The 21,523-nt window shown below is 48.6% G+C and overlaps 1 protein-coding gene across 1 annotated transcript; it reads right to left on the bottom strand.

The window, feature by feature from the left end:
* Positions 1-17,422: 17,422 nt before the first annotated feature.
* Positions 17,423-20,280, bottom strand: INSM1 (INSM transcriptional repressor 1). The gene has a single exon (XM_054466966.1). The coding sequence runs from the start codon at positions 20,114-20,116 to the stop codon at positions 18,572-18,574; it is 1,545 nt and encodes a 514-aa protein (XP_054322941.1). The 5' UTR covers positions 20,117-20,280; the 3' UTR covers positions 17,423-18,571.
* Positions 20,281-21,523: the final 1,243 nt, after the last annotated feature.

Below are 21,523 nucleotides of genomic sequence, written 5' to 3'. Positions count from 1 at the left end.
CTCCCTGGATAATCTCCCTGGAGATGCCCCCGCCCTGGATAATTCAGGGATACTTCTCAGATATGGAAATGGTTATTTGAAATTCAAAGGATAGTGTTCTCAAAGTCTTAAACAGTTTACTTTTTTATATCTTTGTTTTTGTTTTCACCAAATCATTTTCTCTGCCACACTTTTTATTTCTGGCAGAACGATGAGAGGGTGGGGAGACATTCCGGTCCATCATGCCTCCTGTAAGTGATCAGGTCACCTTTAAAAAGTACTCATCAAATCTTGGGCCATATTAGGCCAAACCTTCAGCAGAATTCCAAAGAACAATCCAACTTCCAGTGCTTCCAAAAGGACTATTGTTACAAGGCCCTGATAGGTCTTTTGGGGCTTCGTGCTAGGTACCAGAATTGAAAGAAAGAATATTTTTAAGGTACACCTAACCATAGTCAAGTGGTCTTGACTAGGTCTAAGTGTTTCAGGAAAAAAACGCCAGTTATTTATGCCTCCTGCAGTGAAGCGTGTCTTCCAACGAGAGGCTCACACACTGATATTTGTTCACTTCAGTACACATTCAAGCTAGCATTATGGTGCCGTGTATGTGCAGAGACTAAATTGAGGCCACTTTGGTTTATTAAACCGTTTATGTCAAGGGGCACTATCATCATTTGCTCTTCTGTCTATACCTGGAAATGGTTTTAGTTGCATTTTGTTTTTCAAACCAAAAAGTGAAGGCTGTGGAAATGGAGCACAAAGTAAACTTTGTCCCTGCATATTTGGTTTACTCAAGGCATGGATCTACAGCTGGAAAGGTCGCCCCCCCCCCCACAATCTGACCACCTTCTACAGGTATGAAAACTGAGGCCAGAAGACGTTGGCTCACAGAGATTCACAAGGTCAGAAAGTGAGGCTCCAGGCAGGAGATGAGTTTCCTGGTTGCCACTTCTTTTTTTTTTTTTTTTTGAGACAGAGTCTTGCTCTGTCGCCCAGGCTGGAGTGCTGTGGCACGATCTGGGCTCACTGCAAGCTCTGCCTTCTGCGTTCACGCCATTCTCCTTCCTCAGCCTCCCGAGTAGCTGGGACTACAGGCGCCTGCCACCACGCCCGGCTAATTTTTTTGTATTTCTAGTAGAGACGGGGTTTCACTGTGTTAGCCAGGAAGGTCTCGATCTCCTGACCTCGTGATCCACCCACCTCGGCCTCCCAAAGTGCTGGGATCACAGGTGTGAGCCACTGCATCCAGCCGGTTCCCACTTCTTGATGACACCCCCATTTAGCCGCAGTCACCGTTCTTCACCAGTGCATGGACTGTTTGTTGAAAATGTAGTTTCCACGTGCATTTTGGTCACTGTAAAGGTCCCCTAATGCCAAGGCTTAGGCCACCCTGACCCTGCTGTCCTAGGGACCAGGCACAACACAGACCAAGGGCTTTGAGTGTGGGAAAACCTGTTTTAACAAGAGACTTACCTACTCTCCCTACGTGCAGAGACGAAAACGCTGGATGGAGTTAACCTCTCTCCATGTCTCCAGAAGCCATGGACTGGAACCTCTGGAAAGAAAAATTGCTCGTTTTCAACTCTGAAAAATAGACTTTGAGGTAAGAGCAGGTAGCCAAAGCAGGTTTTTCATGCTTGGTGTGATGCCCAGGCAGGTCGGCCACACTCTGGAAGGCCACGGTCTGCTCTCTGCACTCAGACATCCACACGTTTACCAAGCACTTGCTACAGTTTGGCCAAAATTGTCTTGTTTCTCTCCTGAAAACGTTTTCTGTTTCGGGAGTTTGAGACAAAAGATAAAGACATATCAATGTCCTTCCATGCCACAAGAATCACCTCGAGTGGAGTAGAATGAGACTCACTTCCAAAACCGAGGTCTGTTCTTAGCCTGCTACAGATTCAACCCCATTTTCACCCTCAGAGAACACGACAAGACCAGCCGGCAGCCCAGCTAGGCAGGGCATTTCAAACAGTAGTGATACCCTCTCTGCCCTCAAGGTGCTCTCAGATCTGCCCCCAACACACACAAACAGCAGTGATAAAAACAGCAGGAAGTCTCCAAAATGACACTCTTTCTGAATAATAAGAAAAAAATAGCTGGAATTGGCGATTGCTTTATTTTTGTCATTGTTAGAATTTTAAGTTATAAGTATTTTAATACCTAAGTGTCCTAAGTTGGACAAGATGGGGGCAGTGAGACGTTTATAATAAGCTGTCACATCAGGCAGTATTTGTCTGGAAGATCCTGTATTTCACAGAATGAGAATAAGAAAGTAGGTCCCAGCTAGCATCCTCCCTCCGTACCATGTCAGACATGGACAGCGCTGATTGGATTGTTGTTGTTGTTGTTGTTGCTATTTATATCAAGATATTCCTGCCTCAGATATCAGAGAGCATTATGTATGTGGTCAAAATTCTATTCAAACATTATTTTAGGAAAGAAAGAATAAATGCATAAATTATCTCTGGGACAAGAGGGCACTTTTTTATGTGTCCAGGTGTCATTGCTAATCTTCCATTTATGTTCCCCCCACCCCTGTGAAAATGCTTGTTGAGTTTGACATGGAATATTTTCCATGAAGAGGTCAGAGCCGTCGGCTTCCTCCTTAGCGTGGGGTCCTCAGGGCCTGGAAATTGTAGTGTGCTTCTCACTGAGGGCGTGAAGTGGGAAGGGGCTTGCTATTACAGATCCTGAAAGGATCTTTTTGACTTTAGAAAATAGCCTGGCAAAGAAAAGCTTTTTTCCGTGAATACTCAGGGACTGCATTATGCCCCTCAGATGATAGAGGAGAGTACTTTTGATCAATATTCCCTAAGAAATGGCCGCTGGGCTAAGTGCAGAGGGCCTCAATAGCAGTCTCCCTCCCGCCTGACCTGCAGAGCGTCTGCGGCAAATCTCTCGGAGCAGTGGGAACCAGCAAGGGCGGTACATTAATGGCATCATCTTCTCCTTTTAAAAAAATGTCACCCCATTTTGTCCTCCATGTTGATGGCTGATTATGGGCCCAGTGGAAACAGTTATTTCTACAGCTTTCTTTGGGGAAATCTTGGATCTTCGTTTCAGGCACCAGGAAAAGTGACCCCCTGGAACAGTTTCAACCTAAAGGCGAGAGCAAAATGCTGGTGGGAAAACTTACATCAGGAGCTTCTTTTAATCAAGGAAGGTTTTTTTTTTCTTTTTTTACAAATAATCAAGATTTTAATGAAATAGCCAAAGTACAAATTTGTATATTACATCAGGTGTTCTATACTTTTTTCTCTTAAAAATAATGATCTGCCTCTATTCCAACCCCCATCTCCCTAAGACTGATAAGCAGGTTATTCAAAAGAACATTCTCAGCTGGGAGCGGTGGCTCACGCCTGAATCCTGCACTTTGGGAGGCTGAAGCGGATGGATCACTTGAGGTCAGGAGTTCGAGACCAGCCTGGCCAACATGGTGAAACTGTCTCTACTAAAAATACAAAAATTAGCAGGGCGTGGTGGCGCGTGCCTGTAGTCCCAAGTACTCGGGACACTGAGGCAGGAGAATCGCTCAAACCCGGGAGGCGGAGGTTGCGGTGAGCTGAGACTGCACCACTGCATTCCGGCCTGGGTGACAGAGTGAAACTCTGTCTCCAAAAAAAAAAAGGAACATTCTCTCCAGATTAATGCAAAGATATAGAAATAGCATCATACAACACACATTATTCTACAACATCCTTGTTAAACTTTACAGTGTCATAGGCACCCCTCCATCTAGTTCATCATTTTTCGTAGTTGCATTTTATTCCTTAATACAGATGTACCTTAATTTACTCAGCCCATGTGGACATTAAGGTGGCTTCCAGTGTTTGTCATAACAAAGACACCTGTAATGAACACCAGCACGCCTATATCCTGACACGCTGCTGCTTTTATTTCTGTATGATAAATTTCCAAAAAAAAATGAAATCACTGAGTCAGAGAGTATATGTCATTGTTATGGACTGAATGTTTGTGTCTTCCCGAAACCCATATGTTGAAGCCCTAACCCCCAGTGTTTACTAGGAGGTGGGATCTTTGGGAGGTGACTGGGTTGCGATGAGGTCCTGGGGATGGGGTCTCCATAGTGGGATTAGTGCTCTTAGAAGAAGAGAGGCCAGAGCTTCTCTCTCTCTGCTGTGTGAGGACACGGGGAGGAGGCTGCTGTCTGCAAGCCAGGAAGCAGGTCTTCACTGGAGAACCAAATCGGCCCACTCCTTGATGTTAGACTTTCCAGCCTCCAGAACTGTGAAAGATAAATTCCTGTTGTTCACGCCATTCCTATTATTTTAAGTTTAAGCCACTCAGTCTATGGTATTTTGTTAATGGCAGCACAAGCTAACTGAGACAGTCATTATAGTCCTAATAGATTGATTATTTGACCACTTTTGAATTCTATGAAGTCAGTTTTGGAGTTATATTTTAAAACGAAGCTAGGACCCATGTCTTCCCATGTTTGTATAGGATAACTCAGTAAATTAGCCAACAGCTTAAGAAAAGAAAAGTTTTAAGGGGCACCCAGGAAAAAGGCATAATTTCAGCCATGACAAAATGAGGCATTTGTTGACCAAAGTGAGGACTCCCAATCAGTGTGTCCACACCGTACGTATGTCTTTTCATGATAACGTCCCAAAGAATTTCTCAATTTTGAAGAAATTTTTGAAAATGCTAACATAAATGCATCAAAATACACCACAGATTCACCTTTTGTCACAGATTGGAGAGGAACGTGGTCCTAGGAATCAGTGTCGGCTTCCAATTCCACCTGCACACACTCTTGAGCGGCCATTCCCTAGTCATTCTGGCTCATTTCCTCACCTGGGACTTGGGGCGATAGTACTGATTGTGGTAGCCAACCTCAAGGATGGCCCCCAGCAATCATCACCTCCTGGAATTCATACCTTTGCATGGTCCTTTACATGCTGATTCAGAGATGACCTGTGGGACCAACGGAACTCAGCAAAAGTGATATATCTTCCAAGATTAGTCATAAAGGTATTACAGTTTCCACTTTGGTCTCCTGGATGGCTTGCTTTGGAGAGAGCCACCATGCTGTCAGGACACTCAAGCAGTGCTGTAGAGACCAGCATCCATGTGAGGGAGCCATCTTGGAAATAGATCCTCCAGCCCCAATCGACCCTTCGCTTGACTGCAGCCCCAGTGGAAAACTCAGTGTAACTTCATGAAGGACCCCCAAGCCAGAACCACCAAGCCAGGCTGCTACTGAATTCCTGACCCACGCAAATAATTAGATATAATCAATCTCTGTTGTTGTTGTAAGCACCCAGTTTTGGGGAGATCTGTTGTTACACAGTCATAGTGCTTGGGGCATTGACCCAATGGTTGTTTTCAAGACAATGTACAGAAGGCATTTACATACAACAGTGCATTCTACTAGTGAACCCAGACCACACCATTTTGTGGAGGGCTACATCAAGGAGCCAGACACCTGGGTTCTGCTCTCTATGTCTTAGATGAAGAACCTTCTGATTGAGGGCAAGGCATTCAACATTCAGACATTTTCTTAATATACAAATCAATGAATCATAATCTATAAAGGATTGTTGTGAAGACCAAATGGAAAAATTCACATGCAGGCCGGGCATAGTGGCTCATGCATGTAATCTTAACATATTAGGAGGCCAAGGTGGGAGAATCACCTGAGCCCAGGAGTTCGAGACCAGCCTGGGCAACAAAGTGAGACCCACTCCCCCCAGTCTCTACAAAAAATAAAACAGCTGGGCATGGTGGTATGTACCTGTGGTCCCAGCTGTAGGGGAGGCTGAGGTGGGAGGATTGCTTGAGGCCCAGAGGTCAAGGCTACAGTGAGCCATGTTCATGCCACTGCACTCCAGTCTGGGTGACAGAGTGAGACCCTGGAGCAAAAATAAAAATTCACACTCAAGCAGTCTAAAGGCCAGAGAGCACTGAAAAATATCAGGTGTATTCCTGATATCAGTTATCTATTGCTAATGAATCAGTAATAAATATCAGTTGTCTATTGCTACATAACAAATCACCCCAAAACTCAGTGGCTAAAAACAACCACCATCATTTTATTACAGTCTCACACAATTCTGGGGGTGAGCAGGCCCAGCTGGGCTGTTCGCACCTGGGCTCTCTCATGCAAATGTTAGGGTAGAGGGGGCTGGCATCATCTTAGGGGCTCACCTGCTCCCCCAAATGTCTGGGGCTTGGTCGTTGACTGAGATCTTAGCTCGGCCTCAGTAGAACACCTAAATGTGGCCTCTGTGTGTAGCTTGAGCTTGGCCTTTTCTAGCCTAGTCTCAGAAGTCACACAGTGTCACTTCTACTGCTTTTTATTTGAGAAAGTGTCACAAAGGCCCTCTTAGTTTTGGAGGGGGCAGTGAGGGAGGTAAGACTTCACAATGGGAGGCATGTCAAAGGGTTTGCAGAAGTGATTTTAAACCTACACCAGGTGGCATTGAGATTATATACAATTTAAAATCAGTGTTCAGCCGGGTGCGGTGGCTCACACCTGTAATCCCAGCACTTTGGGAGGCCAAGGCGGGTAGATTGCCTGAGGTCAGGAGTTTGAGACCAGCCTGGCCAACATAGTGAAACCCCCATCTCTACCAAAAATACAAAAAATTAGCTGGGCATGGTGGTGGGTACCTGTAATCCCAGCTACTCGGGAGGCTGAGGCAGGAGAATCACTTGAACTCAGGGGGCAGGCCTGTAGTGAACCGAGTTGGTGCCATTACACTTCAGCCTGGGCAACAAGAGTGAAACTCCGCCTCAAAAAAATAAATAAATAAAAAGTAAAATAAAATCAGAATTCACTCCTATCCTTGCAAGGATAATAAGAGTGAGTCTCACCAGCACTTGACCTCAATAACTCATTTAATCTCAACAGTGGCCTTGGGAGACACTTAGTTGCAGACAGCCAAATCCACTTTAGCCAGCTGAAGGAGATAAATAATTTATTAAAGGCTCTTGGCTACCTTGCTTTATGTCTAGGAGGGCCACACAGTCAGGCTTTGTGACTAAAAGATCTAGAAACAACACTCAAATTGCCCTGCTAAACAAGTCCAGTGGCAGCTCACCTTACAACTCTGGGCCTTCACCACAGCCACCTCCAAGAGACAAATGCCTCTGCTCTCCCCTCCCCAGCACTGACTGCACCCAGTGCCACCTCTTTCATGTCTCTCTTCTGGATCCACATCTCAGGGGCACATTTGATGAGTGGTCAGGCACCTCCAATCCGAGTCAGGGTGACCTGACTCCTTTCTGTTGGACATTGGTCTTAATGCACAGCACATTTTCCATTCCCTTACAGCAGAGCCTAGCTGCAAGGAAGGCTGGAAAAGCAAGTTTCTGGATTCTACCTTGAGGAGGTGGAACTCACTGGATAGAGAATTAGCTGAGCATAGGAAGGGTATTCAAAAGGCATGGGGCGAGCAGAAAACGTAGTAAATGTCTGCTACAGGCGGGCACTACTCTTTCCTAATTTTATCCATGAGAAAACAGGCAGAGAGGATTAATAACTTGTCTATGGCCACCCAAAAATGGTGGAGATGAAATGATGAAAGCAGGCGTTTGTGCTCCAAACCCCTGGCCCCTAACAGCTCCAGCATGCTGGAGAAGGGGCTGGGTCCTTTTGCATGTGAGCACATGAAATCTCACCATGGCGGAAGAGAGAGTGACCTGCTAGGATTACCAAAATCTGTCACTTCCTGAAGCTGCAACATTGGCACTCTCTTTGAGATATAAAATTAAATTTTTAATTGAATCATTTTGTTAAATGTTACTAGACTTTGCATCTCAGAGTTAGGGTTTAGGTCCAGCCCATTTGAGTCCCTCTGCTGCCCTGATGTTAAAAGTGGGCAGGGAGAGCCTGAAACCCTGTGCTCAGAGACTTTTCCTTCTGCCACTCATGCTGGTTGCCATGGTTCTGGAATGGCCTATTCAGTTGCTTGCAGGTGTAGAATAGTAAGTGATTTCTACAAACAAGTGCTTTTAGAACCAAAGTGGAAGGTAGAGACCTCAATAGAAAGCAGCCTGGGTGCGCGGTGGCGGGCGCATGGTGGCGCGTGCCTGTAATCTAGCTACTCGGGAGGCTGAGGCAGGAGAATCACTTGAACTGGGGAGGCGGAGGTTGCAGTGAGCCAAGATCGAGCCACTGCACTCCAGCCTGGGTGACAGAGCAAGACTCCGTCTCAAAAAAAAAAGAAGAAGAAAAAAGAAAAAGAAAAAGAAAAAAAAGAAAGTGGCCCGGGCAAGCTAACTTTCAGCGATATCCTCACTGTGGAGCTGCTTACAATGCCACCATTCACAGTGAATTCGTGCCTCTCTTACAGTTTGTATCTGCAGCACGTTAAAGCAAAGCAAAAAGTGGTGTCGAATCTAGAATCTGCTACGACGCAGATACCAGTGTGAGCCATAGTTAACATCACGCAGTACTAAATGTACCCAGTTCTCTCGCCAGCATCTGTTATTTGTGTTTGCAAGTTGGGTCATGTAGTAACAACAGGTTTCTCCAATGCGTAAGATAAGAAATAACTGAAAATGATGTTACATTTGGCTCCTTGCTCTCTCTCCCAGATGGGATTTTCAGCCCATTATTTTGGAGTCAAATTGCCAAAACACAAATCAGCTGTTTCAGGATCTGGACTGAGAACCATACATGTTCCTGGGCCACCGTATTGCGCTCCCTGCTGTAGCAGCCCCTTGACAAGAAGGTGGAACCAAGGCCCCGGTATTTCACCGTCCATTTGAATTCTCCCACACTGGAGCAATTGCTGTCTTGGAGGTTTCTCTTTATGAACTTTCTTGATCTCAACTAAATTTCTGCACTTTCAGGCCATGTCACTTCACAGGGCCTTTCATTTCTTCAGATGTTACACAGGGTAATGACCACTCCAACCTCTTGGAGGCATTGTGAGAACTCACTGAGTAATTCACATGAAGACCTCAGACCACGCAAAGTCGGTTAGCTAAAGTTGCTGAGTTAAAGTTATCTTCTGTCTTTAACTCAATTTTTAATGAATTGCTGCCAAACATCCTTAAAATGTTAATATGAATTTAGTCTGTTAGCATTGTTACAAACCCATCATGAGTTGAGGTTAGTGTCCCTGGCTTGGTGCCCAAGCCATCAACCCTTCCGAGGCCAAATTTACTGGGGGCAACAACTGGGAGAACTTACTCTATGACCGTGTAAAATATCAACGTGCATAGAGATTCCCCGGGGATCCTGTTAAAATAGATTCTGACTTAGGAGGCCCGAAGCGCGGCTGGCACTTCTGCTCCCAGGGGATGTGGACCTACAGGTCCTTGAGCCACACTTTTAGTGGCAGGGTTCTAAACGATACATACTACAGAAGTACAACACGTTGTCCACCAGCACCACTGTAAGGGAGATGCTCATGGGACTGGGTCAGAAACTTGCTTTAGAAAAAAGTTTCAAGTAATGGTTGTGAACCTCTAATCAGAGCAGAATTCTCATTGGTGGACATTGATCTATATCCTCCAAATGCTCAAACGCTTGCACAATTAAAAGAGGTCATCAGTTGCCAGGAAGGTGCTTGTTGCTATTAACACAATTTTGAAACAAATCAATGCTGAGTTAAAGTTATATTCTGTCTTTAACTCAATTTTTAAGTTAATGGCTACAAAAATCCTTGAAATGTTGGGTTAAGCCATATAAAATTATTGATAGCAAAGTTTTTATTTTTACTTATAAAAACAGCAATGAACCAAGCGCTCACACTTGTAATCCCAGCACTTTGGGAGGCTGAGGTGGGCAGATCACTTGAGGCCAGGAGTTGGAGAACAGCCTGGGCAACACAGTGAAACTCCATCTCTACTAAAAATACATACCAAAAAAAAAAAAAAAAAGCCAGACGTGGTGGCACACACCTGTAATCCCAGCTACTCGGGAGGCTGAGGCACAAGAATCACTCGAACCTGGGAAGCGGAGGTTGCAGTGAACTGAGATTGTACCACTGCACTTCAGCCCAGGCAACAGAGTGAGACCCTGTCTCAAACAAAACAAAACAAAACAAAACAAAACAAAAAAACAGCAATGTCCTATGGTTAAGAATTGTGATTTCACCTGATAAATTAAACCGTCACTGCAGTGAGAAAACAACCTTCAAACCAGGAGATAACCCTCCTGTTCTGTGTAGATTTCTGTGGCCGACTTAGCAGATTGTGATTTGTGTGTGTTGTCTGAGAGCTCCTGTAACTGATGTGAACAGGAACAATATTAATAAAACTATCTTGGAGGCAGTTTCCAACTTTCAGAAAAACTAGTAAACTTTCTTATTTAAATTATCAGGGCCAGGTGTGGTGGCCCACACCTGTAATCCCAGAACTTTCAGAAAAACTAGTAAACTTCCTTATTTAAATTATCAGGGCCGGGTGTGGTGGCCCACACCTGTAATCCCAGCACTTTCAGAGGTCAAGGTAGGAAGACTGCTTGAGCCCAGGAGTTCGAGACCAGCCTGGGCAACATAGTGAGACCACCCCCTCCTCCGATCTCTACAAGAAATAAAAATTAGCCAGGCATGGTGGTGTGGACCTGTCATCTCAGCTACTCAGAAGGCTGAGACAAGAGGATCACTTGAGCCCAGGAGGTTACGGCCACAGTAAGCCATGATCATGGCACTGCACTCCAGCCTGGGTGACAGAGTGAGACCCTGTCCCCAAAAAAATAAAAACAAAAACAAAAATCAGGTTAAAAAAACATGGTACCTTGGCCAGGCATGGTGGTTCATGCCTGTAATCCCAGCACTTCAGGGGGTTGAGGCAGGTGGATCACTTGAGGCCAGGAATTCGAGACCAGCCTGGCCAACATGGTGAAACCCCATTTCTACTTAAAAAAATACAAAAATTAGCCGGATGTAGTGGCACACGCCTGTAGTCCCAGCTACTCAGGAGACTGAGGTGGGAGGGTCACTTGACCCAGGGAGGTGAAGGTTGCAGTGAGCCGAGATCACATCACTGCACTCCAGCCTGGGCGACACAGTGAGACTGTCTCAAAAAAAAAAAAAAAAAATTCTGAAAAACAAAAAAACATGGTACCTTAGGCAGTGACACCTGTAAAAATAGTGATACTAAATTTTGCAATTTTCAAGACTTATGAATGCTGAGTGAGTTTATGATGCTCAACACACAACTGAGCAAAGCAGTTTTCATAAGGACCAAATTTCTATCTAATCAAGGGGAGGAATTCCTGCACTATTTTATTGTCTATTGCATGATATTATTGTTGGCAAACTTTTTCTATAAAGGGGCGAATAGTAAATATTTTAGGCTTTGAAGGCCACGTGGCCTCTATCATAACTACTAAACTCTGCTGTTGTCACATGAAAACAGCCATAGAGGCTGAGTATGTGAGTGAGCATGGCTATATGCCAATAAAACTTTATTTACAAAAGCAGGCTGGATTGAGCCAGTAGGCCTTAGTTTACCAACCCCTGGTCTAGCCTTTTCTGCTATAATAATAATAATAGAGATTGTGAAATACTGCAATGATGGCAGTAATTCTGGAATCCCAATATAATCTTAGAATGTAAGGTCACATTTACTGCTACAAATAAGTTAAGGTAGGTCTAATATGCATTTAATTGTTTTTTGTCCTTTTTAATCTGAATTACCAAATTTTGAAAATACTGAGGGGAAAACATGGTTTTCTCTGTGATTAACAGAACAAAAAACATAATGTTTCAAAAGACACAATAAAGATCTATTCCAAGATGTGAGGAAAACAGAATGTGCTCCTTTATGGTATAAAATATTTGATGAAATCTAACATGATTCTGTTCCAATTTGGGTGCCCAGATTTGACTGATCCAGCCGCCTTTGTCCTGGGCAGTCTCAACCTGATCATTTTCATGTGCACTCTTCCTATTGGTTTCTGCCCATCTCCTAATAACAATCTCTTTGTAGCTGTACTTACAAAATGGTAAAGGCTCGTTTTACATACTGTAGTTGATAAATAGCAGTAGAAAAGAACTGCAATCAATTGACGTTATAAGCTTTTAAATGGCAACACTGAACACATGCGTTTCAGCCTAACTTCCCCATCCTTTTCTGTTCTTTATGCTGGGAGGAAACTGTAGCCTGATGTTTTTTCCTCCTGTGGAAAGCGCCCTCTTCTAAAACCCACCCTTCCATGCGCTAATGCCTCCTCTGCGTCCTATCAGATTTGACACATAATAGCCTCTTGGCTCCCTCTCTTCATCCTGTCACCGTCAGGTGTGACTGTCACCTGGCTGTGGTGTTTGAGAAGGGGGCATTGCATCAGAGCCCTGGTCCTGCACAACAGAGATGAAGCAGATGTTGCATTCAAATAAAAGGCTCTTCTTTGATGAGTGAAAGAGAAGAATAATGAATTCAGGTTGACGTTGCCAGCGTTATCGTCTGCCTGCTGCGCAATGCTTGGTCTGCTGGTTCAAACCAGAGGGAAGGAGCAGGGAACGCCTGGGTTCTGATGAAGGCGAGGCAGCTCCGGGAAACTAGAGGCAAATTGTGTCAATAAGCTTCTCATAGACATTGGGGGCGCTGCAGGGCGTGCACATGGCATGCTGGAAACAGGCTCTCAGTAATCATGCTTTTGAATGTGTCCCGCTGGCAGTAAACATTCTGTAAGTTTCATTTCAATGTGGTGAATGTTGAATGTTCTAAGGATGGTTTGTCTCCGTGGTGTGAGCTTATGCGAGGAACTAGAGAAAAACATTAGAGCTGATGTTTTGTGTGGAAATGCCACCAGGATAGACCACACAGGATAGAAATCTTCAAACAAGACAAACACGAAGGCGATCACCCCAGAACACATCTGCTCAGCATATACACTGCCAGAAGGAAGCGGCAGGTCCTGGACATTCCACTTTCCAGATGCTACACAGCAAGCCCACAATCCAAGTATGCGGGGTACAAATGATGATGGTCGGGGCTTAGGATACGAAGGAGTGTGTTTGGGTTAGTGAAAACGTGTTAACTGACTTCATATCATATGCTCAAAGGTGCTTTGCGATTCTGAGAAGCATATCAAGCCTTAATAATGACCAAGAAGTAGTTGTGATTGGTAAATTTGTAAGTCAGGTTGATTATCTCATCTAGCTATGAGAAATCAATTCCCTTCACCCCAAAGGTCCATCGCACATCCCTTGCTGGAATGACCCTTCTCATGAGGCTCTGTGACTTTCAAAACCCAGTGTGGCCTGTGTTAATTTCCTCCTGCAGGTCCTCATGAGGGATGTGTCCAAAGAAGCAGGACTCAGTCATCTTCAGAAAATCCTCTTGCCTGGGAAGTTGCCCTGATGACACCAAAACCTGTAGCTGGTTGTTTGCAAAAGGTGAGGGGATGTTGAAAAGTATTGATCTGTTTCCTTAGCAGTGTCAGAAGGAGGCTGTAGTTCCCCAGTCCCTAGTCATCAAGATCACTGGGCAAGTAGGTGCCATCCATCTCTGGTCCCTTCTTCCTGAGGAGTCAACATACCTGGCCTCACTTGGGAACCTTAGCCGATGAAGGTGCGAGGGGACACGAGGAACTCTAGGCTGCAGCCCATCAGAGGATGGTCTTCTGGCTCTGCATGTTTGTGAAGAGTTCTTTATTCTAGGATCACTGGGCTCTTGCGGGACTTGTGACCAGGTCTCCTTAAGTTATAGAGCCACCTCCCACTGCTGAACTTGTCTTTGTGTTGCTGATGTGCCTGCTAGTGACAATTGCCATATTAGAACCCAGGAGTCATGAGTTCACCAGACTTTCCCTATGAGTATTGGTCATTTAATGTTGCAGGCGGGCAGTAGAGAAACGATGTTTCTCCAACAGATATGATGGGATGGAACTTGAAGATGCCTTTAGCTGCTATCTTTCCCGCCTGGGTGGGATTTTGGGGCTATTTGGGGTTGTGTTGCCAAAAGACCCACGAGATGTTTCCATCATTGAAGATGAGAAGCTGAGTGTCTTTAGGTCGCCACTTTGCACTCCCCGCTTTGGTACCTCCTTGACGATTAAATGGAATCAAGATCCCTGCATGTTGCTATCCAGTTGGTTCTCACACTGGTATGTTTTGCCACCTGTGGATTTCTCTCTACAACTCAGTTTCCTCTTCGAGCTCTAAATTCCATTCTTTGTAACTTTAACTACCAGAGCATTACAGGTTCCTTTAGTCTGGCCATCAAGGAAACGTAACTAATTCTAGCTCTGTAAGAAGCTAACTGGGGGACTCATCTTATCCCATACATGATTCCATAGACTTCGCCTTGGGTCTATTTGCCAGAAAGTTTTTCTACAAGACCTAAATGTCCGTTCTGCAAAAAGCAAGTTTTGCTCAAAGTAACCCTGCCACAGGCCAGTGGGTATGTAACGAATCCTCAATGCCATGGAACAGTACTCCTGGCAAAGAGGAGTGCCCCTGTCTAAGCGAAAAATGCAGGTCCCTCTGGGCTCCTCACTGCCTTTCATCTCCTGGGCTCAGGAATCTTCCCCACATGTCCCACAAAGGCTCCAGAGACCCTCAGGGCATCTGCCAGGAGTATGATCTCTGGTTTACAGATGAGGAGATTAACGCTTTCAGGAAGTCAACTGACTCAACTTCAGAAAGCCCAACCTTATATGAGGCCCCTTTCTCTTTTGCAAGACAGTTGATACGTGAAGAATTCCTGTAGTGTTATCAGGTCACTCAAGGTGGTTAGGAGACGCTTCTGCTTTGTTTTGAAGACTCTGTGGATGGCTGTGGAGTTCAGCCCAACTGGGAGAGGAGACAGCCACTCACAGAGCAAAGGGAAGCTGATGAGAAATGTCACACCCTCCTCGGCAGCATCTGGGCACGGACATGCCAGGCGCATCCACCTGTGGCTAGTGTTGCCCTGGCTGATGTTGCACACCCAGGTCTCTGCAGGACCCCAACATGCCCACAGGTGCCCTTGTGCAGCTGGAGTCCAGCCAGCCTCCTGACTTCATTTCTGCTCTGCAAGATCTGGGTACTCCCAGATCGAACCCAGCGACAGGCCCAGGATCAGCTGAAAGGTGCAGTCACTTAGTTCATGGTGCTACACAGAAGGAAGGCGTGCCTCCAAGCACAGGCCTCCGAGTGAGTCACCCAAGTCAAACTCTTGCCAGTACAACGTGCCTGCTCTGAGGGCGGCAAGAACCCCAGCGTTTCCAGGCCTCCAGGGAAGAAGCAAAGCAGGCAACAGGGGAAGCTGCTTCGAGAGGACATTAGTAACTCTAAAGAAAGGGCTCAACCAGCGTGGCGTGCAGCTGTTCTAGCCACAGGCTCACTGTGGAACCAAAGGAATGCTGAACAGCCTTTTGCTTTTTATTATACCACATTTGTATGGAAGTAGAGAAGGGTGAAGGCACTGGCAAAAATCAAATCTCTTCCTTTATTTCTTCTCTCTTTTAGCTCCTCCCTCCTTAACCTTACTACTTTTCCTGACCCCCTGGGCCTCTCACCACCAAATCCTTGCTGTGGGATGGTATGGAATTCTCGGGCAGTTTCCATGGATGGCCTTCCCAGCTTGCAGCAGCCCCAGAGCACACGGAATGCCTACAGCCTCCTTCACAGATTTGTTAAAAAGTGTGTGCGTTTCAATGTGATGTTCTCAAATAGGAACCTTGTGAACGTATTATCCAGGGAGGCAAGAAAAAGGGGAGAGAGGCTGATTCCCTCCCTATATTCTGCTAACTCATATTGTGTTACTGTGATAAAAATTGACCAAGTTTTTCTATTTCTACACTGTTTCATTGCCTTCAACTCCATTTACTATACAGTTTCATTTAATATCTCACATAGATACTTCGGGTTCCATTTATTCCATTGAAATAAATTTATAGGGGGGATGAAGGAACATGTTTGTGAACAACCAAATTATATTTACCCTCATGAAGGTGGATCTTAGATGAATTCATGTTTTTGTGATTACGGACGAGAACCACAGTGAGCCCAACGTAGTTACAAGCTACCATTCCTGCAGACGAGTCTGGACTCGCCATGTGCGGCCAATCTTCCATTTTTTAAGGAAACTTTTTATTGCCACAGAACGTGCACACACTGACCCTCAGTTTGGGGTATCTTTTAATGTTTGGTGTAACTCAGAGAGAATATTTTCAACGCTCCCATTCTCCCATATTGCTGTTGCAGGAGGGGAGAAGCAGCAGACATCAGCCCACACGTTTGAGTTTTTCTTTGTTTCATTTAAAGTTTTTAGGATGTTATAAATGCTGCTCTGTCCCTGTGCTTTCCTATTGTACCCGCCCTGAGCTTTTTGTTCTTTTATTTTCCAAACTGGTAAAATATGTAGTCATCAGTGATAAAAAGCTACATGCAATTCGTCCTGGAGGCAACTTACCTGTAGAGGTTTCTCCTTCATTGTTATTCGAAGGCTGTTTCCAGAGCTTCACAAAGGGAGGAATATTCCCATATTCCTGCTGAGCCTTTGGCTAAACCCCGTCCCACAGAAAACTTGAGGCTCACAATCTGAAAATGATCTCACAATCTGAAAAGGACACACTTTCCCCAGTGTGTCCTTCCAAGTTCCTCATGGACTGCCCTTCCCAGCCTCATTCCAGCTCTTCTTTGGAGATGCAAATCCCTTTACTGTGCAGATTTCTAAAATCTCTTTGGCAGGCAAATGTTAGATTTAGCGGGCCTCAGAAAAAAAAAAAAAAAAAAGCAGCAAAAACACACAAAAGGAAGGGAACACACACATACACAATTGTGAGATTTAGCACAGCTCCTTCATGAAATGTTTCCAAGACAGAGGAAAACAACCCAAAATATTCACTGGTGAGAGTCACAATTGTTCTTGAAAGAGCTGAGTGACACATAACGGAAAACATTGTAATTACCTGTTATTAAATTTAATACCCCAAACAGATGGTGTTCCATTTTCCCCCCAAACAGACTGCTCACCTGATTGGAAAATTATTTCTAAGCCCTTGCCCCCAGTTGCTTAACTTCCCATTGCATCCAAATGTGAATTGGGTTGCTGCCCGTGCTTTGCAAATCTGACGGTAAAGTCATTTCTCCTTTCTTGTAGTTGACTCTAAGGAACAAAAACTACCCACTTTATTTATTTGAGGAATTACTATCACCCTGAGCCCCAAATTTTTGGGAATGAAGGACTTGCTAAATGAAAGTGGAGTGCAAAGAACAGCTTCTTAGGGACACTGATCTAGATTTCTCTGAAAAGATGCCCAGGGCCTTCATTCTAACCCGCCTCCTGGCACATTACTAAGGACCCCAACAAGGCTTGTTTTCAGCCAGCCGCTACCAAGGCTATACCCTCAGGCTGCCAGAAGGGCAGAGTCCCGCAGCTGAGGTTCAGCTCTGAAAACCCACCATCCTGGTGGCGGTGGTGGTTCCCTTTTTCTAATAAAAAATAAAGTTAGCTTTTAAGAAACTATCAGAAGCTCTATTTTAAATTCGTCCTGAAAGCATGTGATGCAGAAATCAGGCCATCACACTTTGACTTTGAAAATATTTTATTTGAATAGTAAATAGTTATACAGTTGAAACAGTTCTATTGAAGCTTTCTATAAATAGCTAACAATTAAGAAAATAATGTATGTAGAAAAGAGATTGCATTTAAAAGTAAGAGCTGTCGGTTGTACAAGGGCCCTGGGGACCCTCGAAGCAGAATAAATGGTAGGTTGTCTGTAATTCACTCAGATAGGTATAAAAGTTAAAACTTTAAGCAGATCCCTTTAGAAAAAGGCTCTCTTCTAAAACGCACAGTGGAATGTCGAGTGGCAGGGTGGGGAGGGGGCAGCGCGCCAAAAAAATCTGCAATCAAATAATATCATAATCTTCATAATTAATATAAATAAATAAAGAATAAATAACAATTACTCATAAATCAACATATACATTTAGAGGGAACTGATAGTCCTACCTCAACAAAGATGATCAAACCAAAAAGTCTTACGTGAAACACTGAGGCAGTTACTACAGCATCTTCGGAACACTCCCTTCCCTCCCCCCCAAAACAATCCCAGACAACAGTTCAAGGCATTTGTGGCTATACTAAAGAAACTCTTTTTTTAAGCAATTTGATTTGTTCACATACAAAAAGGTAAAGCCAGACTCCAGCAGTTCACAAGCCATAATAAAGCTAATCGTGTGGGAAGTTCAATTTACAGCCTGTGAAATATAAAGGCATTTATTCCTCAAGATTCACCCAAAACAACCCGTACGCTACATACATAGAGAGCAGAGAGATTGGTAGGCGAGGCGAGAGTAGACCGCATTTCTAGACCATGAACACAGCGAATACTAGCAAGAAAAAAAGCTTCTCCCCGCCAAGGGGAGGCTTCCAACCACGAGACAAACGCGTACAGCTTTTCTCCCTTGTACAGAAAGAAACTGACTCCTGTTGCGCCATGGGGGAGGTGGGGGGACACAAAGTAAAAGTGGGGGTTCCAAAAGGAGTCAAGACGAGAGGATGGGGTTACCGTCACGCCACACCGAGAGAAGCGGAGACGACACTTTCACCCGGTGGGGGCGGGGGCGAGGCTCCCCCAGCGCGGACTCGGGTTCGGGGCGTGCAGGGCGCACTCTCTTTGTGGGTCTCCAAGCGAAGGCACAGTTCGGGGGGCCGGGGTGGAGGGCGCGCTCTAGCAGGCCGGGCGCACGGGCACCTGCAGGAGGATCACCTGTCTGTTTTCGGATGGGTGGCACTTGTTGATGTGCCGCGTAAGGCCGGGCGAGCTGTAGAAGGTGGCCGGGCAGTACTTGCAGGGGAACACCTGGGCGGCGTGCAGCAGGCGCAGGTGGCGCTCCTGGGCGCCCTTGCTGGGGAACGACTCCCCGCACACTGGGCACAGGTGGCACTCGGCGGACGCACTCAGGCCCAGCACGCCAGCCGCCTCGCCGTCGCCGGCCGCCTCCTGGGGCGCCTTCTCGTCGGGCCCAGGGTATAAGGCCAGTAGGTCCTCGGCCGGGGGCGCTGGCGGCGCGCCCTTGGCCTGCAGCGCCTGGTGGTGCGCCAGCAGGTGCTTGCGTAGGTAGGCCTGGCGGCGGAACTTCTTGGCGCAGTGATGGCACTCGTAGAGCCCGTCCTCGGAGCCCGACTCGGATACGCCGCCGGGGCTCGGCGTGTCCCGGTCGCTGCCGCCGCCGGGTGCCTCCCGCGCCTCAGCCCTGGCTGCGGCTTCCGGCTCCGGCGCGCGGGCGGCGGCGGGAGCGGGCCGCGGTTTGTGCCAGCGGCGGTGCGAGGCCAGGTTGGCGGGGCAGCTGAAGACCTTGGCGCACTCGGGGCAGCGGTACTCCACACGCACGATGCGCGAGCACTTGTGCTGCGCCAGCGCGAACGGGTCGGCGTACTCCTCCTTGCACAGCTGGCAGATGAACTCGCCCAGCGGCCGCGCCGCGCCCCCCGCGCGGCCCCGCGGCGCCTCCACGGGGCCCTCCTTGATCTTGAGCCCCAGCACGGGCGACGTGGTCACCTCGTCCTCGAAGTGCAGCTTGCGGATGGCCTTGGGCTTCTTGGCGCCCGGGGCCTTGACTGACTTGGCGGGCGGCTCCGCGGCGGTGGGGGGCGGGGGCCGCTTTCCCGGGGGCCGCAGGGCGGCGGCAGGGGGCAGTGGGGGGCCGGGGCCCGGGCCGCGGGCCGCCTCGGCGCCAGCCGAGAACGCCGTGCCCATCTTGAGCTCGGCTGGCGCGAAGAGCAGCGCGTCGCCGCCGCAGGTGCCGCCTCCGCCAGCTCCGCTCGCGCCGCCGCCGCCGCCGCCGCCGCCGCCCCCTCCGAGCAGCGCGGCGGGCGTGGGGAAGGACTCGGCCGAGACTGGCGAGCCCAGGTTGAAGCTGCGTTCGAAGTACTTGTGCTTCTCGTGCTCGCGGCTCACGGGCCGCGTGGGACTGTAGAGCGGCGCGGGGTGCGCAGCCTCGGGGTTGCCGAAGTGCGCGGCCCGCGGGCCCGGCGGGGGCGGCTGCGGCCCAGGCGCGCAGGCCAGCGCGGCGGCGAGCGCTGCATGGGCGCGCTCCGCGGGCGGCGGCGGCGGCAGCGGCCCGGGGCCCGGGCTCGGCGCTGGGGGTTCGGCGCGGGCGCCCCCGCAGCTGGGCGAGAGCAGCAGTGCGCGGTCGCCGTCCTCGCCGCCGCGGACCCGGTAGGACACGGGCGTGGACTTCTTGCTGCGCTTCACCAGGAAGCCGCGGGGCATGTTGGCGCGGCCCGAGGGCACGGCACTGGCTCGGTCCCCCCTCCGCGCTCGGCCCCGGCGGCCCTCAGTACCCCCGGCCCATTGCCTGGGCGCGGCGGCTGCGGGACTTGCGTGGCGCCGGAGGCGGCTCGGCCCAGCTCTGCGCCCTGCACGCGCGTCCCTGTCCCCGGGCCCGGCAGCCGCTCCCTTTTAACGGGGGGAGGGGGCCATTGTTCTCGCCTCCCGCTTCCCCTGGAGCCAATCAGCGCGCCCGCAGCTCCTCAGCCTGGCAGGGTGGGAGGGCGATGGGGCGGCCAAAAGGGGGCCGGGACTCGGGGGTCGCCCGGTAGGTGCGGCAGATGTACCTGAGGGTGCGGGTCCCCCGCGCGCGCCCCTTGGCCGCCCCGCCCGGCGCCGCCGCCCCGCCCGGCCCAGGCACACGCCCGGCCCCGCCTCCCTTCACGGTCTGCTGCTTCTCTATGGGGAGGCGCACGTGCCTGGGCTTTGTGTCTCTCCTCCGGGGGGCGCGGAGCCGCCAAATGGGCCCGTCCATCAGCGCGACAATGCACGCCCCCCTCCCGCGCGGGATTACCCGCGGGTCGCGAGCGAAATAGCAACAAAGGAGAAGAATGGCCCCAAATATGTCAGGAGGGTTCAATCCTCGAGCAGGAGCCGAGGGGGGAGTTGTGCGCGCTGATTGGGTGGGGGCGGGGACGCGCGGGAGCGTTGCGGGGGAGATCGTTGCGGAGGCGCAGTGGCTCCGCGTGGTGTTTGGGAAATAAACAAGAATCCGAGAGAGCAGCGGGGTCCGGACGGCCAATAGCCTCCGCCCGGACCTTGGACGGACGGGCCGCTGGACCCAAGAGGCCAAGCAAAAGGGTTCCCGGGGGTTCCAAGTGTGGACAAGGGGCCCGGCCTTCTGGCAGTGGCCGAGGGCCATGTTTGTGCTCGCAGCCTCGGCGCGCCCACGGGGCTAGAGAAGGTTTCTTTCGAGTTTGAGAAGGAATTAGCCGGTCTTCTCAGTCTCCTGAAAGCGCGGGATTGGAGCGCGGGGCGGACTGGGCTGGGTTCCCAAAGGAACGTGAATTTCTGAACTTTTGGGTTCTTGGAGGCTTGGGAATGGCATCTTCGGCGGGACCCGACCCAGGCCGCCGGGAACTTCCGCGTGGTCCAGGGCTGGGTTAATCCGGGTCGAGTTGGCCGAAGCCCGAAACGCGCGGTCGGCCTCGTGCGCCCCAGTGAAGTTGGTTTTCTCCTCCCCGCGCGGCCTCATGCATTTTCATTCCGAGCGGGCATTTTGTTTGCTGGTTGACATCAGATGCTAAATCAAGGGCTCCAATCAAGGCGCTGCGGAATAAAGGGGCCGCCTGTCTGGGCGCAGCCCCCACGGAGCCGTGCCCCCTTCACCTTTGTGAAGGAAATTAACCT

Source organism: Pongo pygmaeus, chromosome 21 (genome assembly GCF_028885625.2).
Source record: "Pongo pygmaeus isolate AG05252 chromosome 21, NHGRI_mPonPyg2-v2.0_pri, whole genome shotgun sequence".
Classification (NCBI taxonomy): Eukaryota; Metazoa; Chordata; class Mammalia; order Primates; family Hominidae; genus Pongo; species Pongo pygmaeus.
Note: the sequence above shows the minus strand (reverse complement) of the source record. Positions and strands in the feature narration are given on the sequence as shown.